The 15,707-nt window shown below is 45.8% G+C and overlaps 1 protein-coding gene across 2 annotated transcripts in view; it reads right to left on the reverse strand.

The window, feature by feature from the left end:
• ryk (receptor like tyrosine kinase) overlaps window positions 1-14,409 on the reverse strand; it is a 40,731-nt gene extending 26,322 nt beyond the window's left edge. Inside the window, exons 1-4 of one of the 2 annotated variants that reach the window (XM_034530861.1) lie at window positions 13,719-14,409; window positions 2,536-2,657; window positions 2,328-2,427; window positions 651-782 (exon numbers count right to left, since the gene is read on the reverse strand). In XM_034530861.1, the coding sequence (XP_034386752.1) occupies window positions 651-782; window positions 2,328-2,427; window positions 2,536-2,657; window positions 13,719-13,956 (592 nt within the window). In that variant the 5' untranslated portion in view covers window positions 13,957-14,409. The remainder of the gene's footprint in view (window positions 1-650; window positions 783-2,327; window positions 2,428-2,535; window positions 2,658-13,718) is intronic. The other variant, XM_034530860.1, reaches the window with a different exon arrangement.
• Window positions 14,410-15,707: the final 1,298 nt, after the last annotated feature.

The raw sequence follows: 15,707 nt of genomic DNA on the forward strand, positions 1-15,707 counted from the left end.
AAATATATTATATATATATTAAAACCACCAAAAGGCTAAATGGCTCTCAGAAGTAGTGATGATCAGCTGCTTTAGTCAGTAAATACCCAAATGTCTCTCTCATTAGAGGGGAATGACAGAATAGAGCAGATTAATCATCAATTACATAACTATTATTGAAGTGCCATTCATATTAAACAAACTTCTTCTTCTAATAGTCCTTAGTTCTCAAACTGAACTATACACAAGAGTGCAAGATAAGATTGAGTCTTGCAGTATTCTTAACTCTGGTGGTTCCCGGTTAACCTCTCAAGCGGAGGCCCAGGGACACAAACCTGAAATAGCTTCTCTTTTCTTTTGTAGGTTGAGCGTTTAAGGCTTCTGTGTTCCTGTATTTAAAAATGACGCAACTACATAACAGCGAGCGCAGGCCACAGTGTGTCCTCTGCTGCGACACCCCAGGTGCAATCCAAGAAACAAAGAGGACCGGTGCGATTGCCCAGCTCAAAATAAGATGGGGAGACATTTGCTTCCGAAGGGGAACATGGCAAGAAGCCTCTTGGCCACATGTAATCATCTTCAGTATGTTTGAAAATAGCACAGAACTGAATGCAGAATGGGAAAACCTGTACATCGAGTATCTGACACACACAATATTAAAAGAGACTTACTTTTATAACACATTTTCCTCCTCTTGAAGTTGAGCACTGTGTAGTTGTTGGCGTGGATGGTCAGATTGAGCTGCACAGTTAAAACAGCCTCTCCATCCACCTTGCCGGAACAGAAGAGGTCCACTCTGAAGACTGCAGAGAGACGCACAACACAACACAACACAACACACACACACACACACACGTCATTTAGAGAAACGTGGACTTGTATTGCTCTTTTCTAGACCACTCAAAGTGCTTTGACACTACATGACATCATTCACCCATTCACACACTGATGGGAGGGGCTAAGGTTCACCTGTCCATCAGCAGTAACTAACATTCACACCCTGATGGGAGGGGCTAAGGTTCACCTGCACAGCAGCAGTAACTAACATTCACACACTGATGGGAGGAGCTAAGGTTCACCTGCACAGCAGCAGTAACTAACATTCACACCCTGATGGGAGGGGCTAAGGTTCACCTGCACAGCAGCAGTAACTAACATTCACACACTGATGGGAGGAGCTAAGGTTCACCTGCACAGCAGCAGTAACTAACATTCACACACTGATGGGAGGGGCTAAGGTTCCACCTGTCCATCAGCAGTAACTAACATTCACACCCTGATAGGAGGGGCTAAGGTTCACCTGTCCATCAGCAGTAACTAACATTCACACCCTGATGGGAGGGGCTAAGGTTCATCTGCACAGCAGCAGTAACTAACATTCACACCCTGATGGGAGGGGCTAAGGTTCCACCTTTTGCGGTTCGGGGATCGAACAGCAAAGGACAACCCTGCTCACCACTGAGCCACAGTCGTCCCAGATGAATGAGACCACTGGATGACTCGTTTGTGTTGGGAATGATGGTGCAATTGTAACAATGTTGTTTACTTGTTGCACTCATGTTGCAGTTTAGTCGGACATTGATGAAATTAAGTCCTGAAGGAAAAAAGGTCAAGATTTTTTGGGAAATACGCTAATATTTAAAGTCTGCAAACCAGCAACCCTAAAGCTGAATAATACACATACTACACTTTGTGTGTAAATTGTGTGCTTCGCTGTTGATGATATACCGAGCCGAACCGAATTTCTTGGCTCTAAGCAGTCGTCAGGCAACCAGCAAAGATTCCAGTGAGTCACGCTTTCTAGCCAAGAAATAACCCATTCATCTCATTATGGGCAGTGTGTTTAGGCTGCGGTGGATGATGAAATTATTTGTAGTATTTTTTTAATGTTATGCAGCAGCCTAAGGAGAAAAGAAGAAGATCGGCCTCGCATCCTGGTTAGTTATTGAACGTAAATGTGCTTTTGTAATCCACCGATGCAGACGGACAGTCCCTCATGGGACCCAGCACACTAGCAGCACGCCGTCACTCAAATGAGTCATTAAAGTGACTCTGTCATACAACCCTGCACTAATCCCCCCCATTGAACTGCATAAAACCTTTATATGGCTCAAACAAACGAGATATAACGTAGTAATAAGTGAGTTTAAAGATACTGTTGGCCAGATGTGGTTAGCATTGGAGGTATTTTCCTAAATGAGCTCAAGAGCATTTCCCAAAAATTCCGATTGTGTGCGAGAGAAATATGGATCTCCCCCCCGACACCATTTTGAAAAGTCTGCTAACTTTGAAGTACGTGGGATCCTTATGAGCGCGCGACACAACAAAACGTGGCATGCTTGACAAACCAGAGGGAACACGGGGCACCTCCCCCTGGGTGGAGATGTTGCTCTGTGGCTGGTTCATGGCAACGGGGTTCTCCATGAGGAAGCCAAGCCGGTAGTCCACCTACAAACACGGGAACGACAGAAAGTTGTCAACGCATGAACGGGCCGCCGCGCATGTGCGTACAACTGCAGCATGTATTAAAGTGGTCGATCCACGACTGGGGCTCACCTTGGTCTTGGAATGCCATGAGAAGTGAAGGCTGTTGGTCTCACTGGGCACCGGCAGGGTGAAGGAGAGAGCGTAGTGATTCACCACGTCGTCACGCACATAGTAGAGCTCTGCGTCCAGGCCTGTGTGAGGGCAGAAGACATACCGGTCATAACCGTGTATTTGATGAAGAATATTTTGGAAAAAAAACCTCACACTGGGCATAAAAGAAAACATAGAAGTAGATTTAGACACAGTCTGAGGAAAATGGTCAAATATCCACTCACAATGCCAGCTTGGATTGAGGGGGATTCCCCCACAGTAAAGGAGATGGACTAACCACATCTGGTAGCACTTGAGACCTCTAAGTGCCCACAGTGAAAAACTTCAAAACGTTGAAGTGAGACAACATTCAGATATGACTGCTACTTTCTCACAATCGGGCAGGCGAAGGGTTAAGAGGAGGGCATTGGAATGCCCGAGATCAAACTGGGCTTTCAAACACCACCCAGCCTGTTCAACCTTTCACACTTTTAGTTAAGTCGAGCCTAAGCGAGGTTTTTTTTTTATTCTTCACACGGCTGCATCAAAAAGTCACGCGAGTCTAATGTATAATGGTGAACTCCCCCGACCTTGTCCCGGGCAGTGCTATCAGTCCCTGAAAGCGTCTGGGTGTTAGTATCCAGTTTAAAGAGAGGGGAAGAATGTGCCCAGGCTCCCCCCGATACCCCTCGGGCTACTTCAGAGCTCCGGCTCAAAGACCTTTCTCACATCGGCTCAATTAAAAACATTGTCAGGCGTTTACCAACTCGGAGAGGGGACGGGTGTTACATAAACTAGTATCCAACCAGGCCCGCAGAGACAGACAGCTGGCTGTCCTCTCCATTCATTAAGATGTACACCGTTACTAAAATCCGGTGGTTGAAAACAAAAGGAAAGTCTATACATGTTAAAAAAAATAATTAAAACACAAACAAACATTTTCCCAGAGCTTTCAAGCGCATCTCATGGTCTCAGAGAGCCGTTAAATGAGCTCCATCGGTTGTCATTGACTCAGTTTAGCACATTTCAACCAAAGCGTCTGCTGAGGAGGACCACGGAGTCAACGCCATCAGAAGAAGCTAGGAAGTGGACCTTGAGATAAAGGGGACATATTTTGGGACCAGGTAAACTGGTGATAATAACGCATGCTAAAAAGGAGAACAAATTATAAATGTATACGCGTCACCATATTAAACTTTTTAATCAGGTACGGGACAATTAGGATTTGGAAAAATGCTGCAACGCTGATAATTTGTCCAGAACACAGACGACTCCTCCATCCTCTCATGTGTACATATGTGGGCTCTAGAGGCAACAGATGTGTGCACACGACTACACAGTCGAGTCCCGGCAATAATTGCCTTTCTCATGCTCGGCTCCGTTTCAACATGTGGCCACACCGCTTTGATACCAATTAAATTATGCAACCAGGCATGAAAGGCCCAAAGAGGACCTGCAAGAGTCTGTTTAACGTCCGTCCCTCCCACAGCCCCATAGAGACCCCCCTCATCAAACTGCAACGACTTCAAAACAGGAACGGGAGGGAATGGCAACAGGGGCCCCCCGTCGGTGTACGCAGACCTGAGTACGGGGGAACGAGTGGCTCCTGAGGTTAAGGAAGCCGAAGCATGTGCTGCCGTTTCATCGCTGACTCACACTCCCTGCAAACAAGCTGTTTTGGCCACAGCATATGAAGAGCCTCGCGGCGTCAGCACGCGGCTCGCCGCCACAGAAACACACGGCCGCCCTTAAAACGCTGATGGAAAACAACAACATCGTTCTGGATTCTAGCGGGACGGCTTGGCAGCGCGTTGTGTTTTTGATGGATTATTTCCTGCAGGACATTTCCATTTCTCCCTGCTGGTGTCAAGAGATTAACAATAGCCAGGGCAGAACACACACTATCACTTGCACACACAAACACACTTGAGCACAGTGAACTAACAGTGAAAATCAAACTTCATGTTTACAGTAATAATTCCTCTATTTTAACATTTTTGGCGAAAATAAACCTAAAACAAAATCCGTGACATTTTCAAATGAATGATTACTCGTTCATCATCTCGTCGTCGCCTCAGCGGACACAATTTGTCATTCTTTTTCTAAATAAGGAGGTCAGGTAGCCACTCAATCAGTGAGCACATTCTGACATGTACAACGGTGTTTGTATAAAACCGGGCTTCACCGATGTCTCATTTGTCCCACGGTGACATGCAGCCATAACAACCAACTGTTAGAATCAGTGCTACATGGTACCGCCAATGCTTGTCACGCGCAGTCGCACGTCGGGACATTGTTTACTGGAAAATATGATGGAATGTCGTCATACATCAACGGGCGACTCAATCAGCAGATTATGCCGTCGCAAAAACAACAACAATCTGTCAGAACCCGGACAGCGCTGTTGGTTTTTGCTAGTCTGGACAACGTTGGCCTTTTCCTTTGACTGGCTCTTTCTCAGCATGCGACAGCATTGGTGCACGGGCCAAGTGGAAGTGAGACCCCTTCAAAGGAGACGCGTCACGCTCACTTTCAGGTGCATACTTGTATTTTGGGGCCGGCACTCAAAGTGTGCTGCGGCCGCTAATGCGCGACAGACTTTAAATTAAGTTGTAGATATTTGTTATTTAGATAGTTTGAGAAGCAGCTGAGTGATATTCGTCATATCATTTTCAGTTCATTCCTTCCCACAAACGTTCTCTCTCTTAAATACAATGCAGCGCACTACACTTTATCGGCTATCGGTTTTTTATTCTGCTCCAAACTCTTAATATATCAGCCTTTAAAAATCTACGACTGTTTTTGTTGTTTTTTAAGTCGAAACAGTGAGGTTCCAACTTCCCATGAACCTCATGTCCGTTTTGATAATATAATCCTTATTATCAAAACGGACATGCAAGATTCCCAGGTGATCATCTTTTTGTGTTTGATGGGGATTCGACTGCTTTCCACATAACACCCTCAGGACATTCCTGGAGTACCAACACATTAAAGCTGCCTAGTACAATCAGTCCTCCTAATTTAAGTGCTTTGCTCAAGGGCACGTTGACACTTCCTTTGGCTGAGGGAGGGGAGACTCACTAACTACTCACTAACATTTCTTTTCCTCCTGGTCCAGACATTGAACCTGGCATTGATGCACAAAAAAACACACACACACACACACACAATAATAAAAAGGTTGTTTCTTTTGCATAAAGATGCCAACGCAAAACTGTAACTTACAGCAGCATCTTAGTGCGTCTTCTCCTTTCGGGGCTCTCACGTTCTCAGGTTGGCGTGCAGTGTTCTCTTGCGAATCTGTGGATCGCGTTGCAGACGTTTTGAAAGAGAACAAAAGGGGGCAGTGGCCAGGTGGTACGGTCCAGGACGGATACAACAAAGACCCTCTTGTGCGCGCGGTCGACACCATACCTCCCAAAGCCTTCATCCCTGAGTGCTCAGGAGATAAACACTCTCCAGGATACCGGCGACACTAACCATGGTGGAGAAAAACTTTATCAACTGGAAGCGCCAAACAAATTCCCGGGCATGAATCGGGGGGATTGAGCTGTTAAAGAGTTTCGTTACTGCTCCGGTCTTCATTTAGTCAGAATAATTAATGCCACCAGATGAGTACAAAATAAAAATAAACCCCACATTCGGCAACTTGATTAGGTTGGTCGGGTGCTGTCTGAACACACAACTCATTGAACGAAAAACATCTCCACAAATGATTTCATTTATTTTAAAGATAGTTCCACGTGGGGAAAAAACAGCTTACTGACAAATCATTCAAACCAAGATGTTTGTGACCCAAGACACATTCGACCGGATGATGCTCAACCACAGGGAAGGGAGTACGAATGTCTATTCAAACCAAATCCAGAAAAGGGCAGAGCTTTAAGTCCCGATTTAGAGTTGCAAGATGCTTTTCAACAATAAAACCGGTCTCCAGTAGCAACCCTTTGCTTTTCAAAAGATCCACTTGAACACGAGGAATCCGGATAAGACGCGCCAACCCACGTGGCAGTTTACTCTCTAGAGATGTAGGCCACTTGAGTTTGTTGTTCTTTAACTCTTCTTCTTGGTGTCTGCAGGGTTGGACTAAGCCTGGGTACGTCATCGAAGTTGTCCTCTAGTAACCCTTGAGTTGTGGGAAGCATTTGAATCTTGCTGAAGTGGGCTGGCCCAACAATGGCATTACGTGGCCCCACGGACTGCTGCACTCCGCTCACCCCTCGTTGGACCGACGGGGCTTCTAGTGACCATTTTTAAGAAATCTTAACTTTACTCCCAACACAGATAAAAACAACTGAATCTGGAGAACGCTATGACAGCCACTCTGGTTTACAAGTCATGGACGGAAAATAACACGTCAATTCCCATTTCTTTCTGCTGCTTTTCTGGAAAGTTTGGTTAAAATCGGTGCTACATTTGGACGGAAACTTGACGACTGAGGCTTTTTCACTGGCGGCCACACACACAGACACACATCTGTCTTTTCCAAGAGAGGTTTTGGACACAGAGGAGCACTCGTGCATGTCCTAACAGAAATCCAACGGACCTCCTGCAACTGAAGAAAAGCGTCGGCATCAAAGTGCAAAATGACAAGGAAGGCGCAACGATGGTGCAGAATACCATTACGCAGCGTGTTCTCCGAGAAGCAAAAGCAAACATCGCGACGAAAGCAACGCCGCTCGCAAACGTATTCACATGTGAGAGCGTCTTTCAGCCGGAGAGGGAAAACACACATTAAGTCACAATCGCTCTGCGGTTTCCCTTTGATTCGCTTCAAAGAAACCAAACATCAGTTTCCCTCTTTTATTTCAATGCGGTGCCCCGAGGGCAGGCGAGGATGAAGGAGGGGAGAGGAATCTGAGCAGAAGACTGTCTGCCGCTGCCCCTTTTATAGGCACCTCGTTGATGGCTATTTGTTGCTTAAAGGGGCTCCTAAGTTTGCTCAACAAATATCAACTGGTTTACTGGGAGAAGAAAAAGATTAGCGGTTTGAGGCAAACTAACGGGTCATTGCAGAGGTCTCACGCACACCATCTAGCACAGCTATTTTTGGACGGCGTTGCACATGGGCAGCTTTGGGAGTGCAGGTTTTTTTTCAAAGCCCGGGTTGTGAACGAAAGGTCAAATATTTTTGTAGCCTTTTTTTATAGTTTAGAAAAGGTGTGTTTCGTAACTCTTCTATTTTAGAAATACGACAGAAACTAGAAGGCTTGAAAAATACCTGACTTCAACATCGACCACTCCTAATATTTCAACACAACAGCCAAATTAAAACAATGAAACTCCAGCATAACGGAGAATAGAATTGCACTAGAACTCAAACTAGCCTTTGCTTTCATGCGGACATACGACAAAAATACCAGTTTGTACACGTTTTAACACGAGGGTAACAATTTATAAGATGCATGCTTGCTTTTTACTTTACAGAATCTCCTGTAAGGCAACCACCCATCTTTTGTCTGAGAGCAGAGGCTCTCAGACAAAAGATGTGAAAGCGGGGGCTTCCCTATTCAACCAAAGGATCCTTGGAGAGTGGCATGAAGGAAATGAATGCTGCTGCCAATCACTCCTCACTGTTCACGGGCTCTTTTTCAAAGCCTCTGCTTTCCTTTCAGCTCTTTGGAGGAGGAGAGGAGGGGCCATGCACAGCCCTTCACAATACGATGATTTGAGTTCATATATTTTAGACCTGTGTATTTCCGTTTTCGCATTCTCAGATTTAAGCCAAACTCTGACCTACTCAGCTGGTAGGGCGAGTGGAAACACATATTCACTTTGCTAGAATGTTTCCCTGCTGGACAAAAGGTTTTTGGATTCCAACATGTGAGGTAGTTGTAATACCAGGTGGAGTTTGTCCGGATAGAATCTGGCAACAAGTGTAGATCTTCTTCTGACAGGGATCCTTGTTTTGTCCAGCTTCGGTGTAGCTTGAACTGGAAAAGGCCCAGCACGACTACAGTGAGCGACGGGAACCCAGCGAGCATGCCATGCAGGACCTAGAAAACAGACTCTCTCAGTGCTTACTCTCCACCGGGGAAGAACTCCTTGGAGTTGCCGAGTCCACCGTGGAAAACTGGGCTCGGAAAAAAAGGCCATTATTATAGAAGAGAGCAAATGGAAGGACAGAAATCTTATTTGTACTTCATCTCTCATCTTCGAAATGATCACGTGGATGGTGAGGATGCCAGGAAACCGAGAAAGAAAGGAAGCCATTGAAGCCTGAGAAAGCGATGCCATAGCTCGGGTCATGGGCCTTATGAATGTAGTGTGAGGCTTACATTTATGTTTAGGGAGCAGCGTCTCTCTCTCTCTCGCTATAGTTGAAATACATATCAGAAACTTTTTTTTTTTTATAAAAAGGTTAAAAAGTTGTAAAACCTTCATGTAAACATTGCCGTGTGGCACTTGGGTTTAAAATGTGTGTTGCTGACGGAGAGAAAAGTCAAAGTGTGATGGTCATTCACGTCATTTTTCAAGCAGAAATGCAATTTTCTCAGTTTCATATGATTGCAAACTGATTTTCTTTGCGTTTTAGACTGTTGCTCCAACCAAATAAGACATTTGGATACGTCAGCATGTGGTCCAGAAAACTGTGATGGCCATTGTTCTGGTGCTTTATAGACTGAATTATACACATTATTCCCTCTATTCCCACTACTCAAATGTAATTTATTTCCGATCTGACTAACTATCTGTTATAACCATCATGGACCTTCATAACGCTTCAGAAATCTACAACTGTATACACATGTCTGTTTGACCAATGAGGTGGCTTCACGTCTAAAAAGAGCAAGTGTATTCTGGGCAGCAAATCTGGAGCAGTTCCTCCACTCTGGGTCTGGAAAATTTGCCATGCGAGCAATCTCTTAACTCAATTTGAATCGGCAGCTGCGACACAATTCAAACCCAGGACGCGGGTCTGGAGACGCAGCTGATATGGGGGAGCTGAGGGTTGGAATGCATGCGGAGAGTTGGGTTCCTGAGTCAGACGGTTCCTGAGTCAGACGGTTCCTGAGTCAGACGGCTCCCCGGCGGTCACATGCAAAAACAATCAGGGATGCTGCCTGCCGTTCATTCATAGACAAACACGCCGCGTCTGTTTCAGTTCAGGCACAACGTTTTCCTGTTCCACACCAGCCCCTGGAGAGCCAGGTTGTTTGTTAAAGGTATCAAAATCAAATCCTCAAGGCACAGCCATCTGCTGAAGAGAACCACGAGACCACAGCAGGGCTTCAGAACGCTGGAGCTTTATACTAAATGCTACTTTATTACGGAACATTTGCAACGAATACAAATTCTGCGGAATGAATTTAAAGAAACTTCAAAATGGTCAACATATATTCGTCAACTTACTTTCTTTTCCACAACTAATGTTCAATATCATCTACTGACTAAAAAAAATGAATGACAAAATTGAGAGGAAACATTTTGACTAAAAGTTGATTCAAATGACTATAACGTTGACCAGTCGTCAACTAAGATGCGACTAATACTAATAAACATTTTCACCTAAAGCATAAGACTGGATCTAAAATGGTTGAACATGTTTGCTGGATCATCACAAGCGTACCTAATAAAACGAATAAGCGCTCCATTGTATCTTGACGTGGCCGGTCCAGGACCCTGCTATCTTTTGGTCCTAACCAATCTATAATGCCATATTATAAAATCACTGTAATTGAAGGAAAGAAAGGACACACACAGAGCTCATCCAAACAAATACACTATGGCTACCTTGAGCAATATAATCTGAATATTCAGTCCCGACCCTGGGTTCGCCATGTCTGGTGATCCCGGTACTCTTATGTCCAGGACAAGATCCTCCATAATCTCCCATTCACAGACACAAGCCCTTTGTGGGTCACAGTTTTAGAAGAGTACGTTCCTTTTTTTGTCTACAGACATCGTACATCACAGGGCTGGTGGCTTCTGGGCACTTTTGAAAGCATCCTAATTCGGGGACCAACACAGTAATTGGGAAAACCCATCGATCCCGTAGCCACCACGGCGTCACCCACTGGTTTGTGGTGTTTTGAAGCCTGACTCGAAGTTCGGCACTTCAGCTGTCGGCATCTTGGCAACCAGAACTGACACGAGAGCGTGGATAAGCACAAGAATACAAAGGTTAGAAATTAACTTTCATATCTGAAAAACACACAAGACGAATACACAGACCAAGTCTCCAACTGGACAACGACGTGGTGTCAACCTGTCAATCACAGTAAGCCCGCCCTAAAGCATCCCCTGCTTTATGGTCTGTTTGACTCTAAATGACCATAATTTACTAAATGAACATCATCTGTATTGAAGAAGACTTGAAACTAGAGATTGAGACCATAAACTCATGTTTACTGAGGGAATGAACCAAGAGTCAGTCATTTCTATAGACTTCTATACAACCAGACTACCTTTAGCAATCAGGAGGAGTCGCCCCTGCTGGTCAGTGGAGAGAATGCAGGTTTAAGGCACTTCCACTTCTCAGAGGTTGCTGCCTGATTTAAATAAATGAGGGAACAATACATCTTTCAAAAGGCTTTGTGTCACCCAACATTAACATGACGCAGGTGAAACCAACCAAGTTTAACAAATCCTCTTCACCCGTTAAATGTTTTTAGAGCAAAGCCCGTCTCTTCAGTGTGCACGATCAATTGGTTTTCATTCAGTAAACAATATTATGAATCTACATACATGATGTTTTTTTATTGATTGGCTCAGTTAAGTTAACTGATGTTTTTAAAGACCGGTGCTGTACCAGCTGATTCAAAAGCTAACTTTTGTTCTCTGCCCAGCAGCGTATCGCCAAAGGGAAGTTGATGCCATTTTTACTTCCTGCCAACGTGTTTATTTTTCTTTAATCTACAGCTGCCACTGAATCGTGGAAGTTTCTGTCCACACATACTTTTAGCCCCGCACACGTAGTTGTCCAACATTAAGAGATTTCTCCACACGACTGGACAAAGAGAGGGTCCTCGCCTGGCAGCAGAGAGATGAAGCACAGCGTGATGGAGAACCGAAAGGGGACAGAGTCGGGCTACGTTCTAACGCCAGTCCGGTTACAGAGTACGGTTCCTAATACAGAACAGTGAGCGGCAGTTTAACGCACTGGTCAAAATCATCCAGTGTACCTAATCACACATTTTAAAGCATCAATACAATGCCCACGAGTCCAAACACTGAATAACTCTGCATACAGCATGACGAGGTCAGCCAGCAGCACTTCCTGCTCAGCACCGTTGATGCTTCAGAACATACAAGGTAGCAGAGTCCGACGTTTCACATCCGATGCAAAAACGCTGACGCCACCACGCGGATGAGGGCGTGTTCATTAAGCGCAGCCGCGCGGGCCAACGTGAAAAGCTGCAGCATCAGCGTCCTCCTCCACAAAAGACCCGAGCACCTCTACCCGGTCGTTAGCCAGGAAAGTGGCACCCGCGGCGGTAAACGACTAGTTACACACTGCACACACAACTTCAGTAAACCCCAAATTAACTGTTCAGGACCAATCCATAAACCAGCTCAACCTTTGAACTAGGAGAACGGATATTTGTCCCAATTCTTTTTCTTTAACAGTCACAGACATCAGTATAGGCAACATGTCTTCCAACAGCAAACTGCACATGTATGTCTATTGTGCAGGTCCAGCCAGCTGTATTGTGTACAGTCTAGTTCAAATACTGATGCCTGATCATAACACCACTGGGTGCATCTTCTGCAGCTGCTCATTGGACTCCAACATCAGCACACTGGACCACACTTTGCTCCCGCAGCTCCAGCCACATCACCTACAAACGACTCTCCACCTCTAACATCCTATCTGGCTGCCGTCTTCGATGTGTGGTGTAGGTCCATTTCTTCTTCTTTTCCCACAACTCCTGGTGACACATGAGCATACCTTCGTTGGTGCAGCCCCTCCACTCAACCACACAGCGGCTGGGAACCTGCTTTCAAGCCCGTGTCTTTCTAAATGAATGATCCACACAATGACGTGTACTTACATCTTGATCTTTAGAGTCACGCTAACATTGACAGCCACTGCTCATTAAACAAAAAGTATGTTTGTGACGACATCTCACATACACCCACAGCATGAGGCCTTTTAGAGACAAAGTCATGTTATAATTATTATATCAGGATATTGAGTGTTTGTACCAGTATGAAGGGAGGCCTTTCCATTCTATGTGCTAGTTAACTTTGACTATTTACAGCAGAACTTGTGCTCTTTACACCCAAATGGACCAACAAGAGTGAGTGGTAAGACGTCACAAGAGCTCAGTCGTGTTTTAGAAGAAAAACAAATGCAGACGGGACACACACACACACTGCATCACCACACACTGCATCACCACACACTGCATCACCACGCACACACTGCATCACCACACACACACACACACACACACTGCATCACCACACACACACACACACAGCATCACCACACACACACACACACACACACACACTGCATCACCACACACACACACACACACTGCATCACCACACACACACACACGCACACACACACACACACACTGCATCACCACACACACACACACACACTGCATCACCACACACACACACACGCACACACACACACACACACACACACACACACACACACCATCACCACACACACACACACACACACACACTGCATCACCACACACACACACACACACACACTGCATCACCACACACACACAAACAACTGCATCACCACACACACACACAAACAACTGCATCACCACACACACACAAACAACTGCATCACCACACACACACAAACAACTGCATCACACACACAAACAACTGCATCACACACACACACACACACAAACAACTGCATCACCACACACACACACAAACAACTGCATCACCACACACACACAAACAACTGCATCACCACACACACACAAACAACTGCATCACACACACAAACAACTGCATCACACACACACACACACACACAAACAACTGCATCACCACACACACACAAACAACTGCATCACCACACACACACAAACAACTGCATCACCACACACACACAAACAACTGCATCACACACACAAACAACTGCATCACACACACACACACACACAAACAACTGCATCACCACACACACACAAAGTTCGAAGACAGCTGTCTGTCGACGCGGGCCTTCTTACCCAAAAGCTGCTTCACCTCCTCGAGACTCATGTATATGTTGACACTGGGCTGCTGCTGGTTGTTGTGGTTGTTGTGGTTGTTGTTGTTGACGCCGCCAGAAGTGCTGCTCGGGTTGGCGAGGCAGCCGGCCCCCTCCAGCAGCAGGAGGAAGCAGAAGCCCCCGAGCCTCCACGGCACCGAGTGGGGCCAACCCCGGGACTCCGGCGGGCTGCCAGAGCCGTGAATCAACCCCAACATCGCAGTTGTTCTCTGTTGCCCAACTTCTGTCTCATCCGTATCTAAAGTTGATCCCGGGAGGCAACATTACTGGTTACCTCGCAGCGCCACTTTGACCCGTTGCCTCTTTTCCAGCAGCCCGTTTGTTCTTCTTCTTCTTTCTTTCTCTTGCTAGCAGCGACAGGCTACGTTAGCCGCAGCGGGCTAACTCTCGTCGGGCTGTGCTAGCCGTCCTCCGTCGGACTGTCGTTGAACGTTTCAACTTTTTGCTTTACGACGTTTTCCCAGCGCACAGAACACGCAGCGGAGATCCCCGCATCGGGGCGCTTTGATTTGCGCAAGCGGAAACCGAAAGTAGGGGGTGAAGGTGTCCCTAAAGTAGCGCACTAGCTAATACATCCAGTTTCCTCCCGTCGCTCTTTCCTCACTATCTCAGTTTTCACTCGGAGCAGGAGGGGGGGCGCGCGGGGGCACTCTGCTCCAACTGCAGAAGTGGAATGTTGCCTTCAGGTACCGTCGGAAATAGGTCTTACAAACTAATGGAAGTAATGAAACAAAAACACTTCAATATAACCGGTCAAGTGTATCACATGGAGTGAGCACTGAAGTCAGACATATTGTAAAATCCGTATCTATAATTGTTATCATTGTGTATCTATGTCTCATTTGTTGTCACTAAGGTATGTTCATCAGCAATGGTGTCATATCCTATTTAGTTTTATTATTATTAATAACGACTATGCATGATTAAATATACAAATAAGCACTCGAATGGGAAGGCTGGGCAAGAGGGGAGGAAATACACGTACAATTCGGGACGTTCCGAGGTTCCCTGAAGGCCGCACACATACCGTGGATCTGGAGGACAAGTGGGATGATTAACATGCCCAAATGCAAATACTGACCATATAATGAGAAGCTAGAGGTTGGTGAGAGGGAAGACTGTAAACTATTAGGAAGACATCAGCTTGTATTAAAAGACATAATTAAATGGAGTGCATGTATGGCTTTCGTTTGTTTTGGTTCCAGGGGCTCAGTCGTCTTCACGGGCCCTCAGCATGTGAACGGTGGGAGGTCCTGGGCAACGACCTGGTCCTTGTATCTTGCCCAGTCACCCACATGTTGCTGTCCCATCTGTCTAGAGGAAACTCTGCAAGCGTGGACCGTTGAAAAGTGTCATTTTGTACTTTTTCATTTATTTATTTAAAGCAGAGAGAAACTCGACACGCAACAATAAATTAAAATGTAGACTACACCGTGCTAAATAACATTGGTTTTACAGTAGTTATGGCTCCACTGCTAGTAGTAGTACATTGACTTTATCGAGGCCTATTGTTGGAAGGTTTTACGTGACCACCAGTGCTCCCTGGATCTCTACAGGAGGGATCAACACCATCCTCCAAAAGGATTTTTTCCCCGTTTAGTCTTCCGATGATTTCCTATATAGATGTTTAACTGGATTGAGATCTCGTGAACCATGTAGCATACCACGTTACTCCTTCACCGAACCCCTCCTGCTAAGTAATGTGCTTTTGTCTTTTGTATGTTTTCCCTTTAGCAGGCCGCCTGGCTGTATGTAAGGGAGGGACCTTTCTGGGGATGCATATGAGGATCTGTCACCGCTACTTGGTTGAGTTGTGAAGCAGGGGGACTGTACTGTCCCATGCATCTGCGTGGGTCAAACAGGTTGTGGTCTCTTGTGGTCCTGGGGACACAGACAGGAACTACCACTGAAGCAGTGTTGAGTACTTTGCCATGTGGTAGCATCGGCC

Source organism: Cyclopterus lumpus, chromosome 4 (genome assembly GCF_009769545.1).
Source record: "Cyclopterus lumpus isolate fCycLum1 chromosome 4, fCycLum1.pri, whole genome shotgun sequence".
Lineage (NCBI taxonomy): Eukaryota > Metazoa > Chordata > Actinopteri > Perciformes > Cyclopteridae > Cyclopterus > Cyclopterus lumpus.